This window comes from Gigantopelta aegis, chromosome 4, assembly GCF_016097555.1.
Source record: "Gigantopelta aegis isolate Gae_Host chromosome 4, Gae_host_genome, whole genome shotgun sequence".
Lineage (NCBI taxonomy): Eukaryota > Metazoa > Mollusca > Gastropoda > Neomphalida > Peltospiridae > Gigantopelta > Gigantopelta aegis.
In genome coordinates this window covers 46,982,319-47,008,675 of record NC_054702.1, presented here as the reverse complement: position 1 = coordinate 47,008,675, position 26,357 = coordinate 46,982,319, and the positions used below count along the sequence as shown (strand labels likewise).

Genomic DNA, 26,357 nt, shown 5'->3' with positions numbered 1-26,357 from the left:
AACAAACCAAAAAAAAAAGCAAAGCAAAAAAAATTGCTTCCATTATAAAGGAAATGGAAATGGTTTATTTAACAACGTACTCAACATATTTTATTAACGGTTATATGGCGTCAGACATATGGTTAAAGACCACATGGATATCGAGGGAGGAAACCCGCTGTTACCACTTCATGAGCTACTCTTTTCGATTAGCAGCAAGGGATTTTTTGTATGCACCATCCCATAGACAGGACAGCACATACCACGGCCTTTGATGTACCAGTCGTGGTGCACTGGATGGAGCTAAAAATAGCCCAATGGTCCCACTGACCGGGATCGATCCCAAACCGACCGCGCATCAAGCAAGCACTTTACCACTGGGCTACGTCTCGCCCTCTTCCGTTATAAATACTTACCTACAATAAAATGTGGCATCTTTGTACTGTTGGTGTTCTGTACTGAACGGCTTTCTATGATTTCCTCTTTGACACTGATTTTGGCACCATGTTAAAATATTGCTCCAAACATCAGGAGCCAGTTATTCAAATGTTAGTTAGCTTAACCAGCAGTTAACAGAAATTTAAATAAAAACAAGGACGTAATCAATACAAATAATAATTGAAAACATAATGTTAAAAGCAGATTTAGAACAATCAAAGGTATCTATATATAATCAAAGTTGTATTTGTGCAATAACAATTAAAAAGAAAATATTAGACTATCCGTAACCCAGGGTTAAATTAAGTATGCTTAGAACAAATGGGCTCATAAATCATCCAGATGTTGAAGACCCGGTGCTTGCAAATATTCCTGCAAGAATTATCTTTTCAACAAACGTAATATAAGCACTGTACCCATGAGTACTTATGCTTATTGTTGCCATGGTTACATGCATTCACTGATAAAGGAAGCAGATAAGTACATGTAATATCATAGTATTGGCGGTGTAGTGTATACAAAATTACTTTTGTTTAACAACACCACTAGAACACATTGATTTTTTAATCATCGGCTATTGGATGTCAGACATTTGGTAATTTTTGACATAGTCTTAAAGAGGAAACCTGCTACATTTTTCTATTAGTTGGAAGGGATATTTTATATGCACCATCCCACAGACAGGATAGCACATTCCACAGCCTTTGATATACCAGACGTGGTGCACTGACTGGAACGAGAAATAGCCCAATCGGCCCACTGACGGGGATTGATCCCAAATGGTGGTGTAGTGTATAGGCCATCAGACTTAGTTCGCATCTCCGTCCTGGCTCCTACCCAAAATGATCAGTGGCAATGGTTTATCTAATTTATGAATGTCACTAATGTTGGGCTCCACCTTTGTTCCTGGGAAAGAGGCAGGTCTACCATAGTTATAGAGAAATGCAGTTAACTAATTTCTAAATAGATTTACTAGCAGAGCACGAATTTAAGAATTTGTTGTCTATGTAGTTTTAAAAACGATTACTATGGATGAAGTGGCTCACTTGCAGTAGTTTGTTGAATAATAGCTCACAAATACTGGATTTCATTAATAAACATTCAGATCATCTAGAAAATAAATAAGTTAAATAAATAAGTTAAATAAATAAGTTTATCCTTTAATTTTATCAATTCAGAAATAGATTTGGTTATCAATTTCATTGCACTAAGGCCATTTATCATCCATTAAAGGCTTTTGTTGGAGATATCGCTGGAACTATAATTTGCAATATATCCTGCAATATTCTCCTAGGAGATATTACTTCTTATCTTGATTGGTCATATTTTAATCACGACATTATTTTGTTACGTCACTGTGTATGTTTCAGCGCTAAACCTATCATTAGTGACGTCACGCCACTGTCGTTCTGCTAGTTAGGTCTCACTACACAGATCACTTCCGGGTGAGAGTTGATTGATGACGGTCCACTATAGTTCCTAATTGTGATACAAGTTATGGTTCACATATTCACTTCTAGGAAATGGTGAAGAATTAAAACAATATGTATGTGTAATGGTAAGCCTTCTGGTTGTATTTTGTCCATGCTATTTTGTAATATTGTGCATCGACCTTTTGGGACATAAGTGTATAGCGTAAGAGACAGCCGGAGTGAATCGGTTAATGAACCACCTGTTCGGATCGGTATTACAGCCAGATGCGGTCATATAGCAAAAAACTGAGACGGAAATGTTCTCAATTTTAGAGTGAAAATAAATGCTTATATAATGTATGTTCACAATGGTTTATGTTAGTGCCAACGAGAACCCGTTCTATTGGCAGTCTTCATTTGAAGTTGGGCAATTTAACATGGGTTTCAATGGCCTGATGACATCTGTGTAGTGAGACCTTAACGAGTCTACCGCTGCCAAATATAGTGTTATTCAACCCACATTACTGACATTGTTTACAATTGTCGCAAATGAAAAGAATGATAATGGATGATAAAAAGAATTTTCCCCTCGTGTCTTGTGTTATCATTATTTATCAGCACTCGTTGATCAAAGTATAAAAATCCTCAGAAATCCTCGGATTTCATACTTTAATCAACTCGTGTTGATAAATTATGATCACAAGACACTCGGGGAGTATCTATATATCATTAATATTTCGTTTTAGGTAGTACTAAACCAAATAACATCGGTTGGATCAAAGTTCGAGGTGCACCCAACTTTTGATTGAGCAGTTAATACCTCAATTCCTGCCATTGGTAATAAATGTGTCAGTGTTTGTTGGGGGGGGGGGGGGGGGGGGGGCACTGACTGATCGGATACAGACTATATCAGATTTTGGTTACAATGGCAAACAATATGTAAAAAAAAAGAAGAAAAAAAAAGGCTCACAAGTGGGGGACGTGCCCCGCCCTCCGCCTCCCCCCGGTTCTGACGGGCCTGACGTTTCCACTGTTTACAGATATATTGTTCTGGCAGTGTTCTTGGCGCCAACCTCATCATTTCCAAACGCATGTCCGCTATTCTGATATAATCCACGCAATGTCTGGTAAGGGGTACAGCGCTCGCTCGATGCGCGGTCGGTCTGGGGTCGATCCCCGTCGATGGGCCCATTGGGATATTTCTCATCACAGCCAGTGTACCACGACTGGTATATCAAAAGCCGTGGTATGTGCTATTCTGTCTGTGAGATGGTGCATATAAAAGATCCCTTGTTGCTAATCAGAAAGAGTAGCCCATGAAGTGGCGACAGCGGGTTTCCTCTCAATATATGTGTGGTTCTTAACCATATGTCTGACGCCATATAACCGTAATTAAAATGTGTTGAGTGCGTCGTTAAATAAAACATTTCTTTCTTTCAATGCCTGCTAAAACTGGTATTTCTCATAAACTCTTTCAATCAAGGCCCTATAAAACATCTGTTAACTGTTTCCAATTAGCTAAGGATCAGCTCCCATAGCCCTGTATAATTATTTTCTTATTACATGCTATCAATTAGGAACTTATGGACTACACACTACGCTCATGTCCATGTTTGTGGTGGTGTATAGCTCCCGCACGAGTGCATACGTCATCAAAACATTACCGCCACTCCATGGGCTACTCTTTTCGATTAGTAGCAAGGGCTTTTTTATATGCACTATCCCACAGACAGGATAACACATACCACGTGGCGCACTGGTTGGAGCGAGAAATAGCCCAATGGAACCACTGACGGGGATCGATCCCAAACCGACTGCGCATCAAGCGAACACTTTATCACTGGGCTACGTTCCGCCCCTAAACCTTAGAATACCTTAAACTGGACCATAAAGATTAGCTATTATTACATTTAATGTGACCATAGGCGCACGGGCTCCTTTTAATGTGACCATAGGTGCACGGGCTCCTTTTAATGTGACCATAGGCGCACGGGCTCCTTTTAATGTGACCATAGGCGCACGGGCTCCTTTTAATGTGACCATATGCGCACGGGCTCCTTTTAATGTGATATAGGCGTACGGGCTCCTTTTAATGTGACCATAGGTGCACGGGCTCCTTTTAATGTAGAGGGGCAGGCTGATTTTTGCCCGAATCAAAACAAAGCCATTGAACATTATAATATAAATATAAAATACACAAATCATTAAAAAATATATATATATATATAAAACATGAAATAAAGCTTTACAGAGACAGATATATTAGGTCTGCATTACTGCCAAACATCTATATGGTGTTGCATACGAATTGCTACACATTTTTACGTGGATTACAAGTAATGTTGTGAGTAGAATGATGAAAATTTCAAATGCATGGTAAAAAAGGTTTCAGGCCAGCTCATTTTGCCCGAATATCTCGGGGTTTTTTGTTGTTGTTTTGGGGTTGGTTATTTTTTTACCGAATTTAAGGATTTGCTCCAGCACTGGGAGGCAACTCTCCCCAACCCCCAACCCCACCCCCGCCTGATTAGTCTGTAAAAAGTCAAACGTGTTCAGTACTTAACCACACCTGATGTAAATCTGTTTGAAAAAAAAGCCAGTCTATCCTAAATATACGTTTCAATACTTCGTTTACAACTTCCGATAAAAGACATAGGCCTACTGATCTCCCAAATATCCTACGTATGAAAGTTGATTTGGATAGGCCAGTTGCCATAAAACAATACAAAGGCCTTCAATAGCTGATTGAGGGGATTAATGGGAACAGGATATTGAGTAATAACCGAAGAGTTTTGCAAACCCTAGGAATGTCTATGTACTTCCACAAATCTAAACACGTTTCGACATTCTTCTTCGGTACAAGTTTCAAAACACAATTATATACAATACCTGAAAATTACATAATAGTTAGGTAAATTTCAGGAAATATATACAATTCATGAGTGAATCAGACATTGTACATACAAATTAAACTTTGAAACTTGAACACTTTATAGCTCTACTCCCCCCTCCCCCCCCCCCTACACCAGTCCGACGAGCCTTACATATTACAAAAAAAAATTCCCAACGTCACCAGAGCTATGCCATATATTGATTACAAAATGAGCTGCAAGGCAATTGATAATATTACAACAGAATATTTAATTCATAGTTGTTCAGTAATTGAAATGTGAGATATTCATGCGTGAGTTTGTTAAAAGTGTTTTTCTCTAGTTTTGATGTTTGACGTTTAGGGCAGTCGATGAATCGGAGAAAAGGTACTTCAACTTCGACCGCGATGTCACGTAGTTGGCATAACCTGTTGTTTCTCGGTATATTGCGATATCGACACATTTCAGTTTCAAGGCGATGGGCAGTAAAACATCATTAAGGAAGGAAATGTTTCATTTAACGACGCACTCAACACATTTTATTTACGGTTATATGGCGTCAGGCATATGGTTAAGTACCACACAGATATTGAGAGAGGAAACCCGCTGTCGCCACTTCATGGGTTTATCTTTTTTTTCGATTAGCAGCAAGGGATCTGTTATATGCAACATCCCACAGACATGATAGCATATACCACGGTCTTTGTTACACCAGTTGTGGAGCACAGGCTGGAACGAGAAATAGGCTAATGGGTCCACCGACGGGGATCGATCCTAGACCAACCGCGCATCAAGCGAACGCTTTACCACTGCGCTACGTCCCGCCCCTGAAACATCATTAAAGGAAGGAAATGTTTTATTTAAACTGACAAGTAAATGTTTTGTAAATATCTATTTAATGATACTCTACCTAATTTAGTATTCACTTATTTTGGCTCTCGTTGATGTACAAGGTGGTCTTTACTCTTGAAATTAAAATAAAGATGTCAGTAAATAGGAGATTTGTGACCTTTATTGCAACAGACTATAACACATTTTAGTGGATATGTGTCAATTTCATTTACCCGTGAACAAACTTTTAATTTAAAACTGCAAGTTAACTGATTAATTTGAATTGCAGCATAAATTATTAATTATGACCAGCATATTTAGTGAATATAAATTCAATATTAGTACATTAGAAATTTACACAATCTTGCAACTACTTAAAGGTGCTATATCAGAAGTTATATGTGAGCATCTTTTTGTGATAAAGATTCTCCAATAAAAATGTATTTTCTCAATCTAATTAAAATTAGCTCCACTATTACATGTGGATCTAAAGACAGCCAGTTGGAGCTCATGTCCACCAATCAAAACCTTACTTGCAGTGATTTAAAAATAATTTGAAAACATTCCGAATTATTCTGAGGGTATACGACATGTTTCGTGTGAATTACGAATGCCTTAAAACATGTTTTATTTTATAAAATAAATAATTTATAATGTAAAACTGAAGACTGATTTAGTGGGGGTTTTTTGTTTGTTTTTTATAAATAAATAAATAATTTTTAATGTAAAATTGAAGACTGATAACGTATTGGTATGGTTCGCTGTACTGCGGTCACTAAAATAGACTCGCCCGATATTTTTTGAATTTGTATGCTCCCAAATAACGTTATAAAAGGCGAAGTGTGATTGGTCAATATTTAAATTATTATTTACAGACGAAATGTTACCTGGACATTGGGGACTACGCAGTGTTGTTAGTTTTAAATCACTGGCAGGATTCTGCAAGTAAGGTTTTGATTGGTGGACATGAGCTCCAACTGGCTGTCTTTAGATCCACATCTAATACATCTTCATAAATCAAGGCTAATATATTCCTTCCTCGTAATACGAGGAACGACGAGGAACGAATATATTAGCCTTGATTTATGAAGATGCATGTAATAGTGGAGCTAATTTTAATTAGATTGGTATTTTCTACTAGTAGATAAAAAAAATTCCTAAAATCATTTATGGGCATATAGTTAAAGGTGTAGTCTTTAAATGTTACAGCAAAATTTAATAAAAACATGATTTGCAATAGCTGTTATTATGCAACTTTGAGATAGCACCTTTAATACCGGTATAATAGATCACAAACTCAAAATGGTTTTCGACTGTTTTGCTCAAAAGTTACCTATAAATGTCTACAAATATTTTGTTTTGGAGAGGAATAGGGGTAAACCGTCATCAGAAACGGTCCCTCGGATATTGAAACAGCAATGAAATTGACACATGTTGGCCAAAACGTGTTATAGTCTCTTCCAATAAAGTGCCCAAATCACCTGTTTACGGACATTTCTTTTAATTTCAAGAGTAAACACCACCTTGTGCGTCAAGTAAATTGTAAATTAGGTAGACTATATTTAAATAGATATTTACAAAATATTTACTTGTCTGTTTAATATGTAAGAAATAATCCATGAAAATAATTTTTATTCTCTTTCCGACAGTACTATAGTCTTTAGTTAAAACCGGTTTGATCTTGACAACGTATTATCGACAGTCGTACCTTCCTATTTCAGAATTGATATTTTATAAAGTGTTAGTAGAACTTTCAAAGTTTATTTTGTATACTAGTAACACATTAATCATGTATATATTTTAAAAATTAAATATACTAAAGTAGACAATGAACGTTTTCACTTCTTAATTTTACTTATTAAAATCGACAAATTCAAATAAATATTATTTCGTTTGGAAAGGGTAAAATTAGGGGAGGGGTGGTGTTTAACGATATCAAAGATAAAGCATATTGATTTAATAATCATCCGACCCCATACAACCGTAAATAAAATGTGTTGAGTGGGTCTTAAATACATTTATTTTTAGCAAGGGATCGTTTATATGTACCATCCCACAGACAGGATATCACATACCATTGTCTTTTATATACCCGCCGATGGGGATCGATCCTAGACTGACCGCGCATTCCCAAAAATCATCTTTTTAGTCTAAGTAATGAATAAAAATAACATATAATCTTGAAAAAGGTTACGTAAATCGAACACAGTACCCTTTTCCTCTACCCCTAGAGCGTTACGTAATTAGTAACACACACACACACACACATACACACACACACACACACACACACACACACACACACACACACACACACACACACACACACACACTTACATGTAACGCGTATGCCAACAGCTGGCCACTGTCAAAATTTCAAGGCAAATCCCCCACCCACCGACCCCTGGAAAGGCGTTGTACCATACCTCTATGGATATAAATATGTTTTGGAGATATGAGACGACCCCTCAATCAAGACAGTTAAATTTGTTCAAAAATTGCAAAATCTTACGTGATCTCTTGTTGGGGAATTCTATACTTGTGATAAGCCAATGAAAACCGAGATCGGTACGAGCCCGTCAAAAGTGTCCCACTTTCAAAATACTGGCTTTGTTTTTGACCTGGATAAGCCAGCGTAGTGAAACCAAAGGGGAGTGCGGCGTCATATATGCACCAAACGTAATTGGATTTTCTGTTCTATATGCTTAAATAATAAAAATAATCCGGATACTGCCGCTTTAATGACTGACAACATATCAGATGTCTTGGTATGTGTTATTGTGTCTGTGGGATGGTGGATGCAAAAGATCCCTTGCCAGGGCCGTAGCTAGGATGTTTTGCTTGGGGGGGGGGGGGGGGCGGCGCAACTGAGTAGTTAATAGTCTAAAACTCCTTAAACAGTTAAGAAGAGAATTTTCTTTAAGTTTCTATAATGCTTTCCGGATGATAACTAGTTTAACGTGCCCATATACCACTAGGGTTTCGAACACGCCCATCCCGAGTCCGACCTCCGATAAGATCGGTGGCCTGACTCGGGATGGACGGGGGAGGGGGGGGGGGGGTAAAAATGGGCAGAATTTTGAAAAAAGCAATTAGTAAAGAAGTTAATAGATTAAATAAAAAAATTAAAAAATATTACAAGCCAAAAATAAAAAAGAATTGACTCCTCGGCCGAATATTTATATAATTTGGAGCATTTTAGAAGGACAGTCCAAAATTAAATAAGAGAAAGAATAGAGGATCGGAGTGTTTAATAAAAAAAAAATTAAAAGTAATTTCGACATAAAATTTTGAACGCAGATCTAAAAATTTAGAGTCCGATCGATATGTCCACGCGAGTGGCCTCGTTAAGGCCGTTTGGGTGCACAGCTTAAAGGGACGAGATGGGTTGCATCCCGTCAAGAAAACCCCTAGATTGACAGTCGATAGACGTTGAAGGTGTAGTGCTGTGCTGAAATACAGATCTTGAGAAGCCGGATCCGTCTGAACGAGAGAGAGTATCAGACTAGGGTATAGTCCAGTCGTCATGGGTTGGTATAGTGGTGCGGACGGGCCCGACTCCGGAGGATACGAGATGGTATCACTATAAAGCAAGATAAAGTCTAGAAAAAGAGTAGTAGGGGCCGACCCCGCTTCCTGTTTCTTCTTAGAGTGGGGCGGTCAATCTTCCAGTGCTGCTAGGACAGGCTCGGACATGTAGAGACTAAATGCGAACAACCGTGGCGTTCTGCAGAATGGCCGTCATACGAGTCACGAAAAAAACAAGTCGACAGTCATACGGAGAAATGACGTGGAGGCAAGGAATCTCGCTAAAAAAAGAATCCAACCTGGTGGTGCAGGCTGTGTAAACGAGAAGCGTTCCAGCGTTCAATCAGTTCCAATGGCCGCATACATTTCAGTAGAAAACTTCATTTCGCTGACAACGAAATGAAGAACCTCCAAGTCGAGCACACGAAAGCACGTGCAGTGTGCACAAGCGAAACAAACACGTCTTACCGCGTGGAGCTCCAGACTGGGAATGAGCATATTGTCCTTGATTCCAAGTCATTATGAAGGAAGTGTCGTTCCTTCATCCACCTTGTAGTTGGCACGTGCAGGTTGAATTCCTTGAAGTTGTCCAGGATATATCCCGGTGAGAAAACCCTCTCATGAATCTGATAAATTGACCTCCAAAAACAATTTGCCTGTCCATAATAAGTCCTTGTTGGCGTCAGAATACCTCATACAGGACGAATTACCGTGGCAGTGCCATTTTAGCGTATCTTTAAATAATACATAGGAAATGTTTGAGGGTGGTGGAAAAAAATGCCATTTTGAACACTGCTTCTGAAGAGTGATATTGTTTCTGTTATATCATTAGTATACATGTCTGCATCAAGGGACAGTTCATCTAACACTTAAAATGTATGATTATCATTATTTACACTCTGAGATGTGAATGACCTCTTCTTAAATATCTTTTCTCCTTTCTTTTGTGATGATCTTGCTGTGGTGGTATTGGAAATTTCTTTTTGGATGTAGGATTTACATCAATGGGTGTTGATATGGAAGCTGCTTTCTTAAATGTACTGATGAAACACATTTATTTGTGCAATTTGTAAAGTCTGGGGTATGACGATTACGTAGCCTTTTGCTAGAACTGGATCTCCTAGGTGTCAAGACTGGAAACAACTTTCATCTTTCGTGATTGGTAAAGGTCTAACTTACTGGCCTCTTTTTTTGGGGGTTGAACAAAATCGAGAATTACGTAAACATATGGATAGAGTAATCATTCTAGAGCCATATGCAATATTATTTTAATCAGAAAGGCATCCATCATGTAGCTGTGCGACAAAATGTACTCACCGTCGTGTAGCGAAGCGAGCTTTATCCGCCATTTTGGTAGTGGTATACGAAATTCAAGCATGTGTCATACGTTTAGGTTGGACCCCTTGAATGGCAAACATTAATATGTAAAAAAAAAAAAAATTAAAAGGCTCACAAGTGGGGGCCGTAGCTAGGATTTTTTGCTGGGGGGAGGAGAGGGCAACTGAGTAGTTAAGTCTAAAACTCCTTAAACAGTTAAGAAGAGAATTTTCTTCTATAATGCTTTCCGGATTTTTTGGCCCCCCCCCCCCCCCCCCCACCCCCGCTAGCTACGGCCCTGCTTGCTACTAAACTCTAACAACATTGCAACAAACGGAGACTCAATATCAACGCAAATAAAATTAATATAAATTATATACTCTTCAAAAGAAGAAACGCAAAACCACATTGTCGTAACATTTGGAGAATTGATTTAATTATTGAATGGTGAGTCCGATAATTACCAAATGTTGCAGGATTGTTCACAATTCACTCTAGTCCATTGTGAGTAAGTGATAGGACACACCACCAAGGTCAAGGTCATCTGGAGTCAATACCGGGTGTGGTCTCCGCGTGTGTTGACAACTGCCTGGCACCGCCTGCCCATTGAAGCAACCAGAGTACGGATGACGTCCCGGGGGATGGTGGCCCACTCGGCCTGCAAGGCTGCTGCCAGCTCGGGCAGGGTTCAAATCCGGTGATATCGATGGCCAAGGAAGGACATTAATGTTGTTCTGTAGGAAAGCCGTTGTGAGACGTGCTGTGTGAGGCCTGGCGTTGTCATGTTGGAACACTGCGTTGGCGTTGGCCATAACTGGAACGATGTGTGGCCGGAGGATCTGGTCAGTGTAGCCCTGTGCATTCAGGTTGCCCTGCACGTGGACCAGGTCAGTTCTGCCAGTGTGTGAGATGGCTGCCCACACCATGACACTACCCCCGCCGAATCTGTCCACTTCCTGCACGCAGTTTGCTGCATAACGTTCACCACGACGCCTATACACGCGACATCTTCCATCATGACGTCGGAGCAGAAATCGGGACTCGTCACTGAACCACACCTGTCTCCATCGCAGTTGAGGCCATTGTCGATGAATCTGGCACCACTGCAGTCGGAGTCGACGGTGTTGTGGTGTTAAGATGACACCTCGAACTGGACGTCTGGCACGAATTCCTACCTCACGTAGGCGGTTCCGTACGGTCTGGTCGGATATCCTGCGCAAACCTGGTATTGCTGCGGCTGTGGAGGTGGCAGTAGTCAATCGTTCCCGAAGGTGGCGTACCCGGATGTAGCGGTCCTGCCCGGGGGTAGTGACCCGTGGTCGACCGGATCTAGGGAGGTCACGTGTTGATCCATGTTGCTGGTAACGGTCCCACAGTCTGGAGATGGTGCTTGGGGACACATGGAATGCCCTGGCAACGGCCGTTCTGGATTCGCCTGCGTCTAGTCGGCCGATGGCATTGTTTCTCTGCGGTTCACTGAGACGTGGCATGTCCTGGATTGTCAACTGTCGGCCAGATACAGAGGCCAGGCAAGCGAACACCCTGCACTTTTATACTGTCGGTGTTCATGTTGCACGTGCAGACAACGCACGTGCAGTGGTGACATGGTTTGCACGTGGCTGCGTTTTTACAGTAGCTGCTTTTTATCGAATGTAACCGTGGGAATGTGTTTGGGACATGCAATGACCTTATATTCACAAAGCATGAACCGGTAGGAAACATAAAATCGGAGTTATAACCCATTTGTACCCTTTTGCGTTTCTTTTTTTGAAGAGTATATAATAATAGAAATGGCTACAAAAACGTTTCACCCTTGAAAATCGTGCTCGAAAACGTAAAAACGAAATTAAATACCTTGGTCTAACTTATATATATATATGTGTGTGTGTGTGTATGTATGTGTGTATGTGTGTATGTCTGTATGTATGTATGTATGTATGTATGTAAATGTATGTATGTATGTATCGATAGATGGGTGGATGAATGGATGGATGGATGGATGGATGTGCGTGCGCGTGTGTCAGTGTGTGTGTTTGTGGTTGTGATAGATAGACAGACAGATAGATATAGACAGACACAGACAGACTGGCAGATGTGTGTATGTATATATATATATATATATATATATATATATATATATATATATATATATATATATATATATATATATATATATATACTGAACAAAAAAAGAAACTTCCGATTTGTACATATAGTATTTGTTGTGTTAAAGAATTCATTGTGTAATGAAATTATATAGGTAGTATTAGCCTTGAGCTGTATTATCAGGATTCATGAATTTTATCGATTATTTTTGCACTGTTAATCGTCGACAACGTGAAATTCAATTTGCACGTGCATGCATGGTTCGACATGTCCCGTGTAGTATTCGGTCGATTTGTTTTACTTGTCTTACTGACATTGTTGTCAAGTGAACAAAAACGCTTAAAAATTTGTAAACAAATTAAGGTTTTTTACATTGTAGCATTTTTAGTATGCCAAGAATACCCAATAATTTACGCGAACGGACGATTGACATGCTTGATGCTGGCATGTCGACAGAAGACGTTGCAAGGCATGATGGGAGTTCTAGTCGAGCGATACGAAATCTTCGCGTAAGATTTCGAACGACAGGAAGCACCAACGACTTGCCACGTTGTGGACGTCCGTGTGTTACAACGCGTGGTCAAGACTGTTATATCATGAACACGCATTTGCGCAATCGATTCCAAACTGCCACTGCTACTGCTGCTAACACACCTGGGCTTCATAATAACCGAATCAGTGGGCAAACTGTTCGTAATCGTCTGCGGGAGAACGGTTTACATGCACGACGTCCTTACGTCGGATGCGTTTTAACGCAACGTCATCGTCTAAATCGTCTTAATGGGCACGTGTACACACTCGTTGGATACGGCGACGCTGGAATACCGTTCTTTTTTCGGATGAATCCAGATTTTCTTTACAACGTGGTGATGGCAGGGTGCGCGTCTGCCGTAGGAGAAATGAACGCTATGCTGACTGTTGTGTTCTTGAACGAGATCGTTTCGGGGGAGGGGGTTCTGTCATGGTCTGGGCAGCCATTGCCCATGGTTATCGTTCACCACTAGTAGCATTGATGGCAATTTAAATGCTCAACGTTACCGCGATGACATTCTCGCTCATCACGTCATTCCTCTATTCCATAACAACGCCAACATCTCGGTTTTTCAGCATGATAATGCCCCCTCTCATACAGCTAGAGACACTGTAAATTTTCTTAGGACAAATAACATTGATTTTATTGATGACTGGCCCGCTAAAAGTCCTGATCTCAACCCCATCGAGCATGTCTGGGATAGTCTGAACAGACGATTGAGGCGTCGTCCCAACCCACACGCTAACGTCAACGAACTTCGTCAAGTGCTCATTCAGGAATGAAACAATATTCCACAGGCAGAAATCAACACTTTAGTCAATTCTATGCGCCTGCGATGCACTGCAGTGGTCAATTCAAGAGGTGGCCATACACGTTATACAGTGGGTGGGGTTTTTTTTAACCCCTACCACACTTGGTCAAAATTTCTCCCAGTTTCTGTTAACCTATGGCCATGATTTTTGCACCAAACGATGCATCATGGAACACTCTTTAAACGCATATATAACAATTATTCCCCCGGTTTGTTTTCATCAAGTTATGTTCAAGCAAAGATAGCGGAAGTTTCTTATTTTGTTCAGTATATATATATATATATATATGTATGTATGTATGTATGTATGTATGTATGTATGTATCTATGGACCGGCCTCGGTGGCGTCGTGGTTAGGCCATCGGTCTACAGGCTGGTAGGTACTGGGTTCGGATCCCAGTCGAGGCATGGGATTTTTAATCCAGATACCGACACCAAACCCTGAGTGAGTGCTCCGCAAGCTCCATGGGTAGGTGTAAACCACTTGCACCGAACAGTGATCCATAACTGGTTCAACAAAGGCCATGGTTTGTGCTATCCTGCCTGTGGGAAACGCAAATAAAATATCCCTTGCTGCTAATCGGAAAGAGTAGCCCATGTAGTGGGGACAGCGGGTTTCCTCTCAAAATCTGTGTGGTCCTTAACAATATGTCTGACGCCATATAACCGTAAATAAAATGTGTTGAGTGCGTCGTTAAATAAAACTTCTTTTTTTTTTTTTTTTTTTTTGTATCTATGGATGGATGTATGGATGGATGGATTGTAGACATAACATATTATTTTTATTTCACCGATTGTGAGTGCCTGCTGAGCTAATACAAGGTATATAGGCTAACATGTTCCTCATATGCTGTCGTGCATAAACACGTTAAATAAATAGACGCAGGGATCGAAACTTACGGATGGAAGTGTTTCCCCCACCGAGCACTTAAAATTTGTACTAAATGGTGCTTATGTCTGCCTGTCTTTATGGATGCTGACTTTCTGCTTGCTTGACCGCCTCTTTGTGTCTGTCGGTCTGTATGTATGTATTTATGGATGTCTATCTCTCCCCCCCCCCCCCCCTCTCTCTCTCTCTCTCTCTCTCTCTCTCTCTCTCTCTCTCTCTCTCTCTCTCTCTCTCTCTCTCTCTCTCCCCTCCCTCCCCCTTCTCTCACACTCTCTTTCTCTCTCTCCTTGTATGTCTCTTTTAAAAAAGCAAACAATTAATCATTCTGACTGAAATTAGCATAGATGGAATATAAATATTGCTTGTAGACCAGTTGAGCTGATTTTAATCGATCCAATGACCTATTCTTCCATTTTGTTTTGTCCTGAATCCTGATATATATTTGGTACACCTGTGTAGGGGAATCCCCTTTACTACTAGCTTTAGCATTTACGTAATTATTTATTTTTAGAATAATTATACATAATAAAATGATTGTGACAATGTGTCATACTATGTTTTCAGATGTATCAGTTAATTTTGAAGAGAGTGTGATAGTACAGTAATAGTACATTGAAACTAAATTAATTAATTAATCGAGTTTTTACTTGCATATTGTTATCTTCTATCGAGGGTGCTCTTAACGATTGGAGGAATATATAACTTCCATATAACAAAAACAAAATGGCTGAATTCTAGGAAATTTACATTTTGAAGAAAACAAAAAACACTCAATATATTTAGTGTTCCTCCATTTGATCGCATACCTTTGAGAGAACTGAATGCTGTTAATAGTGTCATAATACAACATTTTATACTGAGTATGTCAAAAAATTACGAAGCAATTTTGAAGTCTGCCCTTTCAAAGGTTTGTAATTGCCCTTAATCATTAATGTAGCCTATCCTGTTTAAGTTAAAAGTGTTTTACGCATTTGTTTTTACTTTTTCTAACTTTAAAATTATGATTTCAGTTTTGTTCTTTGTGTTGTTTGTAGATCTATACACGTTTCTAAATTTAATCATGGATATAGCTAGCTAGGGAGACTAACAGTTACAATACTTATCATGATTCATAAAATCATATTGACATATCGTACTGTCATACAGTTTCGATCGACATACTTTGTTTGTAACTGCATGTATCGCGAGGTTATGCGAGATATTACGTCACTATCAATCTGAACATAAACAATGAAGTGTCTTTTTTCTCTGAATATTGAAAATGCATCAAGTCAAGCTGCCAACTTTATGTTTTAATCATACTTTCATAGTACCATAAATAGTGTGCATGTTATCAGTTTTTCCTACGGCAATATTTTGGTACTAATGAAATGATTCACATAGCGAAATCAAAGTATCACAAATCTCTGCAAAGTTATCGTCTGCAACACTGACATCTCACCTGCCATAGTTAGACGATATACCACGTGATCATTACACTAAACAATAACATTTATGGAAGGATGGTCGGGTTACCTCATATGTCATTTACAGCAAAGTTCTTTTCGGTAATTTCTGGTGGAAGCATGTTTACACATGCATTTACATTTACTACAAATCAAGATGGTTTGGTGGAATTAGATTTTTTTTAAATATATAGTTCTGTACCTCTGTCAGAGTACTTAAGGTGACAATCTGAATTTTGGTGCCGTTGATACGTAGAACAAGAAGATTATACATTAACGTATGACAAAAACACAATGTAAATTCATCTGAACGGTTAAATATGTAGCTTTTATTCACAAATTTACAGTAAAATTGAAGAAACAAAATTTTTAACACAAAAAAGATCCTAAAATTCGGTTGAACCTTTCGTTTGTTCACTTCAGCTACATGCAGTGTTCGAGATTAACAGTATCCCGATATCCCGAGGATACCAGAATTTAATTTTGGATACCAGACTTCAAGAACCCAGTATCCCACCGGGATACCATATAATGTTTCGCTAAACAATGAAAGTTGTCATTTGCTGGTGAAGTTAAGTAACAATATTTTCGAGCTCGTACCCAGTCTAATGCTTTGCCATAACAATCTCTCCCCCAACTCGTCTAATGCAACACTGGAGTAACAGCGGCGTAGCAATAGACTGGGAACCGCTAAGTCGCTATTGTTTTTGTTGGATGTTTCCTCCCTTAAAATTTTATTTGAGATATTGATACCACATCTGCAGAAAATTGATACAGGTAGATTTATCAGTAATAATGTCAGAAACACTTAAAAATTACTGCTAAATATTAATTTATGTTAGTATTATTCAAAAAAAGATTACGTTTGATTGCAAATTTCACAAATTCCCTGATTGCGGCATTGCAATAGACTGGGAACGAGAAAAGTGTCGTCCAAGTTTGTTACGGTGTTATTTATGAATTTCATTTAAGCGGGATACCAAATTCTCAGGTGGGATACCAGATTTTGAAATGTTAGTATCCATCTGGGATAGTGCCCCAAATTTTTAATTTCGTACACTGACATGTTTATTTCTGTGTAAAACAGAGAGCGCATTTGAAAACCTGTCTGTGCCTTATCACTCGAATATATGATCAAAATATCAGGGCTGACATGTGTCCACTTAAGACAGTAAGTCATATACTGCCCATTTTACAAAAGTACAACAGCCTCTCACATATTCTGATTGTCAATATAAAGTGTAATGACATTTTCAGGTTTTTAAAAATATATTTTGGACCCTTAAATTTCCCGATATATTTCTACTTCGGTTGCATTCTCAAAATGGTAAACACGTCACCATACGTAGCCTCATTTTGATTGTCAATGACTAGACAATAGACTTGTATCACAAGCAATGACGTTTTAAATTTGCATTGCAGGTACTGGGGATTTTTGTAAGCATACGGGTGTCAGAAAAATCACACTATTAGTAATTCTGTGAGGAATCGGTAAAACATTTATAATTTTTAAAACAATTTGAAATTATTTCAAGTTTTTTCACAGATGTAGAGTACCATCTGTCATTGTGTTTATATAATTAAATTTGCTATCAGGCAGATTTACGCATGCTAAACTACGAAAAATACAAATACTGCGATACCGTGGAACCCTCGATACCGTGAGAAAGTAGTTTAGTTCACCAAGGTAAACATCTACAGTCCGTTTTTGAACATTTTGACATTTATTGGACCTCCGATGGTTACAAGTCTAATGGCCAAAATAAGCATGCAGATTCCGCTCAGATTTCAGGCGGAATCGATAAAATCATGGAATTATCGTGGCAATATATGAGATATACCAACAAATACAAACACTTACTGTATAAAGAAAACCTCCCAAGTTATGTTTTATGCATAAATAGACAGTTTGTCCAAATAGTAATCTTGCATTAATCTAATTTTCAGTTACAAACAAAATCTCGAATATTCCCGCCGGCCATTATAAGCACATTTAAAATGAGATTGAAAACTGTTGAAGGTATAGGATTATTTTTACAATTATTTGTCTCAGGTTCTCGAGTTTCTTCCACAATATACAATATTAAATGAAATATTATGTTTAATAATAATAATAATAATAAATAAACTAATTGATTAATACTATTTTAAAAATCAATAAATAATAAATTAATTAATAATATTAATAATAACAACTAAATAATATCATAAAAAATAATTAATACTTAATAAATAATAATATTATTATAAATTACTGAATAATATTAGTAATTATAATTAATAAATAACATAATAAATCAATAAATTATTGCTTTAATAATAATAATAATAAATCAATAAATTAATTAATTTAATTATTAACTAAATAAAAATGTGCTGTTTTCATTTATAAATGTTTCCTTCACACACACACACATACAGACACACAGACACACAGATACACAAAACATAGGGGGTGGGGGAGACATACATAGAGGGATGGAATGGGGTGGCAAGAGATCACGCATTTGCTTGTTTCTTGTCGTTTTCTTGTTCAATTAATGTGCATTATTCATAATTTATGTTTCCCCATCTCTTTGTGTGTCTATTCACCTTTCCCCAGAACTTGCTATAAAAGATTAATAGAAATATTATAAAAGATTATTGAAACTATTATAATCAAAGATTTTTTAGGTTGTATGGTTGGGGTTGTGCTGGTTAATTAAAAAATATTTATAATAATAATTGAATAAAACCCTTAAAATAACTAAGGACCTGCAATGATAATTAAACAGAGATTTTTTTAAGAAAAAAAAAGAAGAAAAAAGAAACCTTTGAAACTAATGGCCTGTAATAATAATATTTAAAAAAAAAATACTAAAGGAAATAATAATTTTTAAAAAAGTAAAAAAATGATACGAATAATTGTCATTCTGTCATATTTTCATTCTGCATTTTCGATGTGCCAGGATAAAAATAACTTTCAAATGTGGAAATGTGTCATCTTCAAACATCTAATCCTGGAAAGGTTACCAAAGGTATTGTAATTAATATTTTAGTCTAAAACTTATTAAAATATGTTGTACATGTTGAGGCTCTTAAATAAAGCACATATACCTGATTTTATTAAATCGTGATTGCAAATGGAAAATTCGATCCAATGGATAAACGTTACGGCACAATAAACATCACAATAATAAATATCGTGCCGGAGACCTTTGTCTTGATGAACTAATTGACATATTGATAGTAATTAGTACCCAACAGCTTACTAAATAATCAGTTAAATTACTTCCTCCATCATCATCAATTGATTCATCATTAGACAAGTTAACATTAGATATTCTGTTTTGTTTATGGAGGGTCGATTAATTGAGATAAAGTTAACCACATCACATTTATAAATTATATTATTATATCAGAATCTTCGTCTATTTTTATTTAATTTATTTAGTTTATAGATCTTTAGTCTAAGGTCGACAACAGTCACTTTTCACACCCATGTTTTTGTTTCGTACACAGTAAATAAAACATATGCAATGGTAATTTTTTGCTATGATATATTTGACAAAAGATACTTTTTATTTCTTTCATCATTTAAAACTTACGAAATATGGATTTCAAGTGAAATTACTATAAGATATGCTATAGTTAGTGTGTACGAACCCAAAACAAAGGTGCGAAAAGTGACTGTCGTCGACCTTAATAGATCTAATACTAGCAATAGATCTATTTTAAGACAGATTTGTGATTGACAGAAACCACTGATATTTAAAAAATTGGAATTTGTAACATGATTATAACTTACATTTAACAAAAAACAGCAATAATATATCAGTGTTTCTGCCAGAAAGAAATTTTTGGGTATGGCGCTATGGAATTGAATGCAACCACAGTCAACAGTGGGTATGGGGGGCCTCCCCCAGAAAGAAAATGGGTTAAGTTTAGGGTTAGGGTTAAGAAAATCATATAGTAATGTTAAGAGTTTATTAATTTTGACAAAAGGTTAACTTAAAAAAAATTAAAAAAATCTGCAAACATATTTGGGTATGGCACCATACCCATTTTACCATCTGGCAGAAACCCTGTATATATATATATATATATCAGAAAATTATTTTGTTGCAGTCCTTCAATTCTGAGGTGTGTGATCACAGTTGTGCACCCAAACGTACCTCAACTTAGTAAAATATCCAACCGTTAACCCCCTATGGTTAGGGTTAGGGTTAGTTCCCTCTTTATACATGTATATATGTATCAATATAATCAAGGTGAGGGCGTAACAGATGGAAATCTTTCCATTTAAAGATGCTGTCATTATTATTATAATTTGTGATGGAACAAATACAAGAATTGTAAACATTACGTTAAACCTTCTAGATAACAGTTTAAATAAGTTGTTAAAAAGAAAATGAATATTTTATATACATGTATGTAACAGGATAGCATATACCACAGCCTTTGATATACCAGTCATGGTGCACTGGCTAGAATGAGAATAAACTCAATGGAATAGTTATATAATACCAGAAGTAATTGGGCAGTTCTATTTTTATTTGGAAATAATTTTAAATAAAAATGTTTAATGGATGATATATTAGACTAAAATTATATGTGTTTGAAATATACCCACCCACACACACCCCACCCCACACACACACAGACACACACCCCCAAAAAATAAATAAATGATTTACTGCTTTTATAAAGTCTGTGATTGCCACCAGCTAATAAAAGTCACCTTAGGTGATCAGGTAACTGCTTTTTTCCACAGGCTGCTAAATTTGTTAATTAATGTGAGTCCTTATAGGGTAACCAGCGATTCTGTTGTTAATACAGTTTATATTTATGAAGTTTTCAATCAGCAATGTATTGAAGTTAAAATTTGTGAATATTTAAAAAATGTAAATTGTATATTATTTCTTTTTGTAGTATAAAAATGCTGACGCCACCAAACGAGAAGTACTAAATGTTTTATCACGGTATGCAGACCTCAGGCCACAGAGTAGCCCATTCGGTAAGCTTTTGTTTTATGGCACAACACCAACTGTGTTAGTAGCCTGACTCATCTGTGTTAATTAGTTAACTTAGAAGTTGAAAGTAATATGTAATATAAAGGTAATAGACCGGCCTCGGTGGCATTGTGGTTTGGCCATCGGTCTACAGGCTGGTAGGTACTGGGTTCGGATCCCAGTCGAGGCATGGGATTTTTAATCCAGATACCGACTCCAAACCCTGAGTGAGTGCTCTGCAAGGCTCAATGGGTAGGTGTAAACCACTTGCACCGACCAGTGATCCATAACTGGTTCAACAAAGGCCATGGTTTGTGCTATCCTGCCTGTGGGAAGCACAAATAAAAGATAACTTGCTGCCTGTCGTAAAAGAGTAGCCTATGTGGCAACTGCGGGTTTCCTCTAGAAAACAGTGTCAGAATGACCATATGTTTGACGTCCAATAGCCGATGATAAGATTAAAAATCAATGTGCTCTAGTGGCATCGTTAAATAAAACAAACTTTACTTTTTACTTTTTAAAGGTAATAGCTCAAATGTTGTTCACTGCCGAATAACTTTAGTCAGTGCCTTTCACATTCATGTAGTCCTGGAAAAGTGTCCCTGGAAAGAAAAACATATTTTAAACTGTATGTCTGTTTGGTTTTTGATGTGGTTATTTTGTACTTGGTTGAGTGAGTGAGTTACAGCGAGAGAGCTACTCTTACTAAAAAGTCAGCAAAGAATCTTTTATGTGCACTTTTCCATGGGCAAACCAGTATATACCACGAGCCTTAATGTACCTGGTTGGAATGGGTATAAAAGCCCAAGTCCAACAAGGATGATAGATCGTGTGACTCATCGCATCTCAGGCGAGTGCTCTACAACTGACCTACACTCGATCCCTTCACCCCTGCAATCAGGGCATGCTGTAAAATCATTGCTGTTCTTAAACCTGCCATTTGTGTGTTGTATGGTGGCAATAGCATACCAGTTAATTCAAACTGTAGGTGTGTTTGCATTTTGCGGTACCTAGTAAATGTTATAATTATATTGTACGGCTTTAATATTAACAAGGATTTGAGTAAATAAATGTTTTTGCATTACCAAATACTGAACCATCTGTCTTGTTTTGTTTCAGTTTTTAACGATGGAACAGAGAAACAGCTTTTGAATTTAGAAGGAACTATTCCAGTCCCATACAAAGGTAAATATTTAATACTAATATTTAGTCATTAGCTGCATTTTCTTAGGTGTGTGCGTGTACTAGTATGGTACCTCTAAGTGAATTTACATTCCCTGTTGGGCTTTGGATTGTTAATTTTTTTTATTAAATGTTCTGCCTTCATCTACATGTATATGTTACAGTCAATCTGTGAAACCAGTCATTACGCATAATGCCTAAACAAATAAGTTATTTTGCAAAGTGCCTGTGACCACCAGGCAATACGTGAAATGACTAAAAATTACAGGCATTATGCAAAATGACTTTTTTTTAAGTGCTATCTATAATACCACACCACTCAAGTCCTAATGTAACGCTTTATTTAAACTCATATCATATCATTTCAGAAGTTGTACATGAAGATGAAGTTGAATGTTACCAAGTAGTCAAGTGTCAAATCATGAAAGTAACATATTGGTATAGAAAGGTCACTTTGATAGCAGACAGTATCCATGTCTGCTCTTTGTTCCACTATCAGCTGCTGCTGTTTTAAGATCTTCTAGCATTGTGAAATATGCATCTTTTGGAATTAACACTTTTTTACAAACTTCATACTTTGTGTAAGGCTCAGTTTTAAAGTTATCTTCATAGGACTCTGCCATCATATACTGGTTGCTACACGAGAAATTATCATTTCATTTCATTTAACTTATTTTCGTGCTTATATTCAATTAAGGTTCAAGCACGCTGTCCTGGGCACACACCTCAGCTATCTGGGCTGTCTGTCCAGGACAGTAGGTTAGTTGGTTAGTGGTTAGTGAGAAAGAAGAGGGTGTAGTGGCCTTACACCTACCCATTGAGCCCTTAAGAATTCGCTCTGGGTGGGAGCCGGTACCGGGCTGCGAACCCTGTACCTACCAGCCTGTAGTCCGATGGCTTAACCACGACACCACTGAGGCCGGTTCGAGAAATTATCAGTAAACCCCAGAAACATGTTTAGTTTTATAGAGATGAAAGTAATAGGGTACTGTAATCACAGATTTGTACTAAAGGATTAGGCTAGGTTTGAGAATAAACCAGCGAACCATTACAACTAATCAGGGATGAAAAGAAGCTCCTAGATAACAAGACATCAATACTATAGCAGATTCTGTGTTGGTTTAAGAATAAACCAGAGAAACATTAATTACCAGAACCTTTTGTTAGTAATATGCAAGTGGTATTAAGCATATTTTCTATAAGATTCTTTAATTTGAAACTATAGCAAAAGTTTAATAATAATTAATATTAAGTAGTATTTTAAATCGTATAATCAATATACTTATCTTTGTTTGTTCTTAAAATGTGATATTATCAATATTTAAGACCAAAAGCCTGTATACAAGTGTCAACAATAAGACTTGAATCACTTTAGTCATTTTGCTAATGGCTGGCCATGATTTTCAGTCATTTTGTGAAATGTCTGGAATGTTCAGTCATTTCACTTATTGCCTGGTGATCATAGGCACTTCTCGAAATGACTGATTTGTTTAGGCATTACGCATAATGACTGGTTTCACAGATTGACTGGTAAAATATAGTAATTCAAAGCTAGGTCAACTTACTAAAGGCGGAGTCATTATAATTACATGACCTGAAATATACATCTCGCTAACAATAATAACATTTAATCAGGAAGTATTTATTCTTTGTAATTCTATACCCAGCAAACATTTATAAAATAGCCGATACAGTTATAAATGTTCAGTCATGTCCGTCTTTCGGATGTGGCGCCAGTTTGTGGCGTCAGAGATAAAATTATGGCTTATACAATTTAAGTGAGATGAGATGTTTTTTGAGTGGGATAGATTATGTTTAAAGAGTATGATTTTTAGTGTTGGTTTCATTTAATATTATATTAAAGTTTTTCTTTGTTGTTGCAGGCAACAACTACAACATTCCAGTATGTATCTGGATTTTAGACACACACCCATACAACCCGCCAATGGCGTATGTCCGACCGACGCCAGTTATGCAGATAAAGCCAAACCGATATGTTGACGCCAATGGTAAAGTGGATTTGCCCTACCTCAGGGAATGGAAGCATGTAAGTTTCTTTACAAATGCAAGATGTTTTAGATTCAGTTTTCGAGTTGTTTCTAAATAACAAAACATGCAGCAGCTTCATTTTAGGACACCAAGAAGTGCCGCAAAGAATCCCCTGTTTTTCTTTTCAATAAAATTCTAAATGTTTAAAACTAAAATACATCAACCTTCTTTAGTTCTTCGTTGTGTGAAGGTGGCGGGACGTAGCCCAGGGGTAAAGCGCTCGCCTGATGTGCGGTTGGTTTGGGGGATCGATCCCCATCGGTGGGCCCATTGGGCTATTTCTCATAACAGCCAGTGCGTCATGACTGGTATATCAAAGGCCGTGGTATGTGCTTTCCTGTGTGTGGGATGGTGCATATAAAATGGAAAAATGTAGCGGGTTTCCTCTCTAAGTCTGTATGTCAAAATTACCAAAAGTTTGCCATCCAACAGCCGATGATTAATAAATCAATGTGTACTAGTGGTGTCGTTAAACAAAACAAACTTCTGTGTTGTGAGAAATATATATAAATAGAATACTACATTCATGAGTGGGCATTATGCTGCATTCATTTGATGATCATGAATTCACAAGTTCCAAATTGTGAACACGACTTCATCAATTGGAGAGCATTCAGACGATTTATAGATAGACAATCTGCACTGTCACTCCAATCTCACACACCCAACTTATAATTGCACGAATGATTTGTCTCAACTTGTGTTAAAAAAATCACAGGTTATTTCACCAAACAAACATTCTGCACAACTTGTTAATTGGGAAATACAATATTCACAACTTCTAATGAACACAGCATTAGATAACCAGTTTTTCTTTTCAAAATCACCTGTCCTCAAACTGGTGCATATTCCCCCTAAGGATAGTAGTCTGGTTTGAACATCCCAACAGCCAAATCGATGGCCTAAAATTCTTCTACTGCGCTCCTCTTCCTGTTCCAATCACGTGACTGTAACTTTCTTCTTTTTCCTTCGCTCTTGTGGTTCGGACATTTGTCTCTTCGCTCTGTCTTAATCTGGCCGTGGTATGTACTACCCTGTCCGTGGGATGGTGCATATAAAAGACCCCTTGCTGCTAATCGAAAAAGAGTAGCCCATGAAGTGGCGACAGCGGGTTCCTCTCTCAGTATCTGTGTGGTTCTTGACCATATGTCATATAACCGTCAATACAATGTGTTGAGTGCATCGTTAAATAAAACATTTCTTTCTTTTTTCTGTCTTAATCTGAGCCATCTGTCATTTTCACTTGTTTTATTTGTTACTCTTATGTGTGGAATACATTTCTATATGTTGTTACATTATTGTTGTACAATTATTTTGATTTTAATCACTTTATTTAAAGTGTTGTTTCCAAAATTATTAATTAAAACACTCCATATTTTCTCTAATTTTTACAAGTGATTTGAAAACATGTCTGACAAACACAAGAGTAGTAACTGGTATTCTCTTACGTGTCCTGTAAAAAAAGGTAAAAAGAAGCAGTTTGAAGTGGTAAATTTTTACATTAAGAAATTCTTATGCAACTGGCATATGATGCTTTATGCAGAGCTAGGTGTGGGTATGCAAAACCTTTCACTAAATTATGTTCAAAAATAAAATGCAAAACACAGTTATTTTCCAGCAGATATAAATTATTGTTTTGGGGGTTTTTCGCCAAATTAAAATAAAATTCTCAAATTGTTCCTAAAATTTGCAATTGGTGAATTTGGCGATAGGCAGAGCTTGCCCTGATTTATGTCAGACTAGCAAAATATAAAGTGTATTGTATCATACATTGTACTACCATTGTCAGCCCTCTACTTTAACTTCTTCATCTAGGAACCAAATGGTGCCTACTTGTATTTTTATATAGATAGTATAAAATGTTTTAGTCGCCAAATAAACAACATGGTTGGACCAAATCGGTCGCAGTGTAGAGGGCTGATTGTGGTACTTTAAGAGATACTTGACATTGCATGTTTAAAGTGATTGCTTTCAACA

At 37.4% G+C, this 26,357-nt stretch overlaps 1 protein-coding gene across 2 annotated transcripts in view; it reads left to right on the top strand.

The window, feature by feature from the left end:
* The window catches only part of LOC121370628 (tumor susceptibility gene 101 protein-like), a 45,579-nt gene that overhangs the window by 6,525 nt on the left and 12,697 nt on the right, over positions 1-26,357 (top strand). Inside the window, exons 1-4 of one of the 2 annotated variants that reach the window (XM_041495987.1) lie at positions 15,421-15,620; positions 21,070-21,154; positions 22,269-22,334; positions 24,215-24,378. In XM_041495987.1, coding sequence (XP_041351921.1) covers positions 15,576-15,620; positions 21,070-21,154; positions 22,269-22,334; positions 24,215-24,378 — 360 coding nt within the window. In that variant the 5' untranslated portion in view covers positions 15,421-15,575. Of the gene's footprint in view, positions 1-15,420; positions 15,621-21,069; positions 21,155-22,268; positions 22,335-24,214; positions 24,379-26,357 lie in introns of those variants that run through there. The other variant, XM_041495986.1, reaches the window with a different exon arrangement.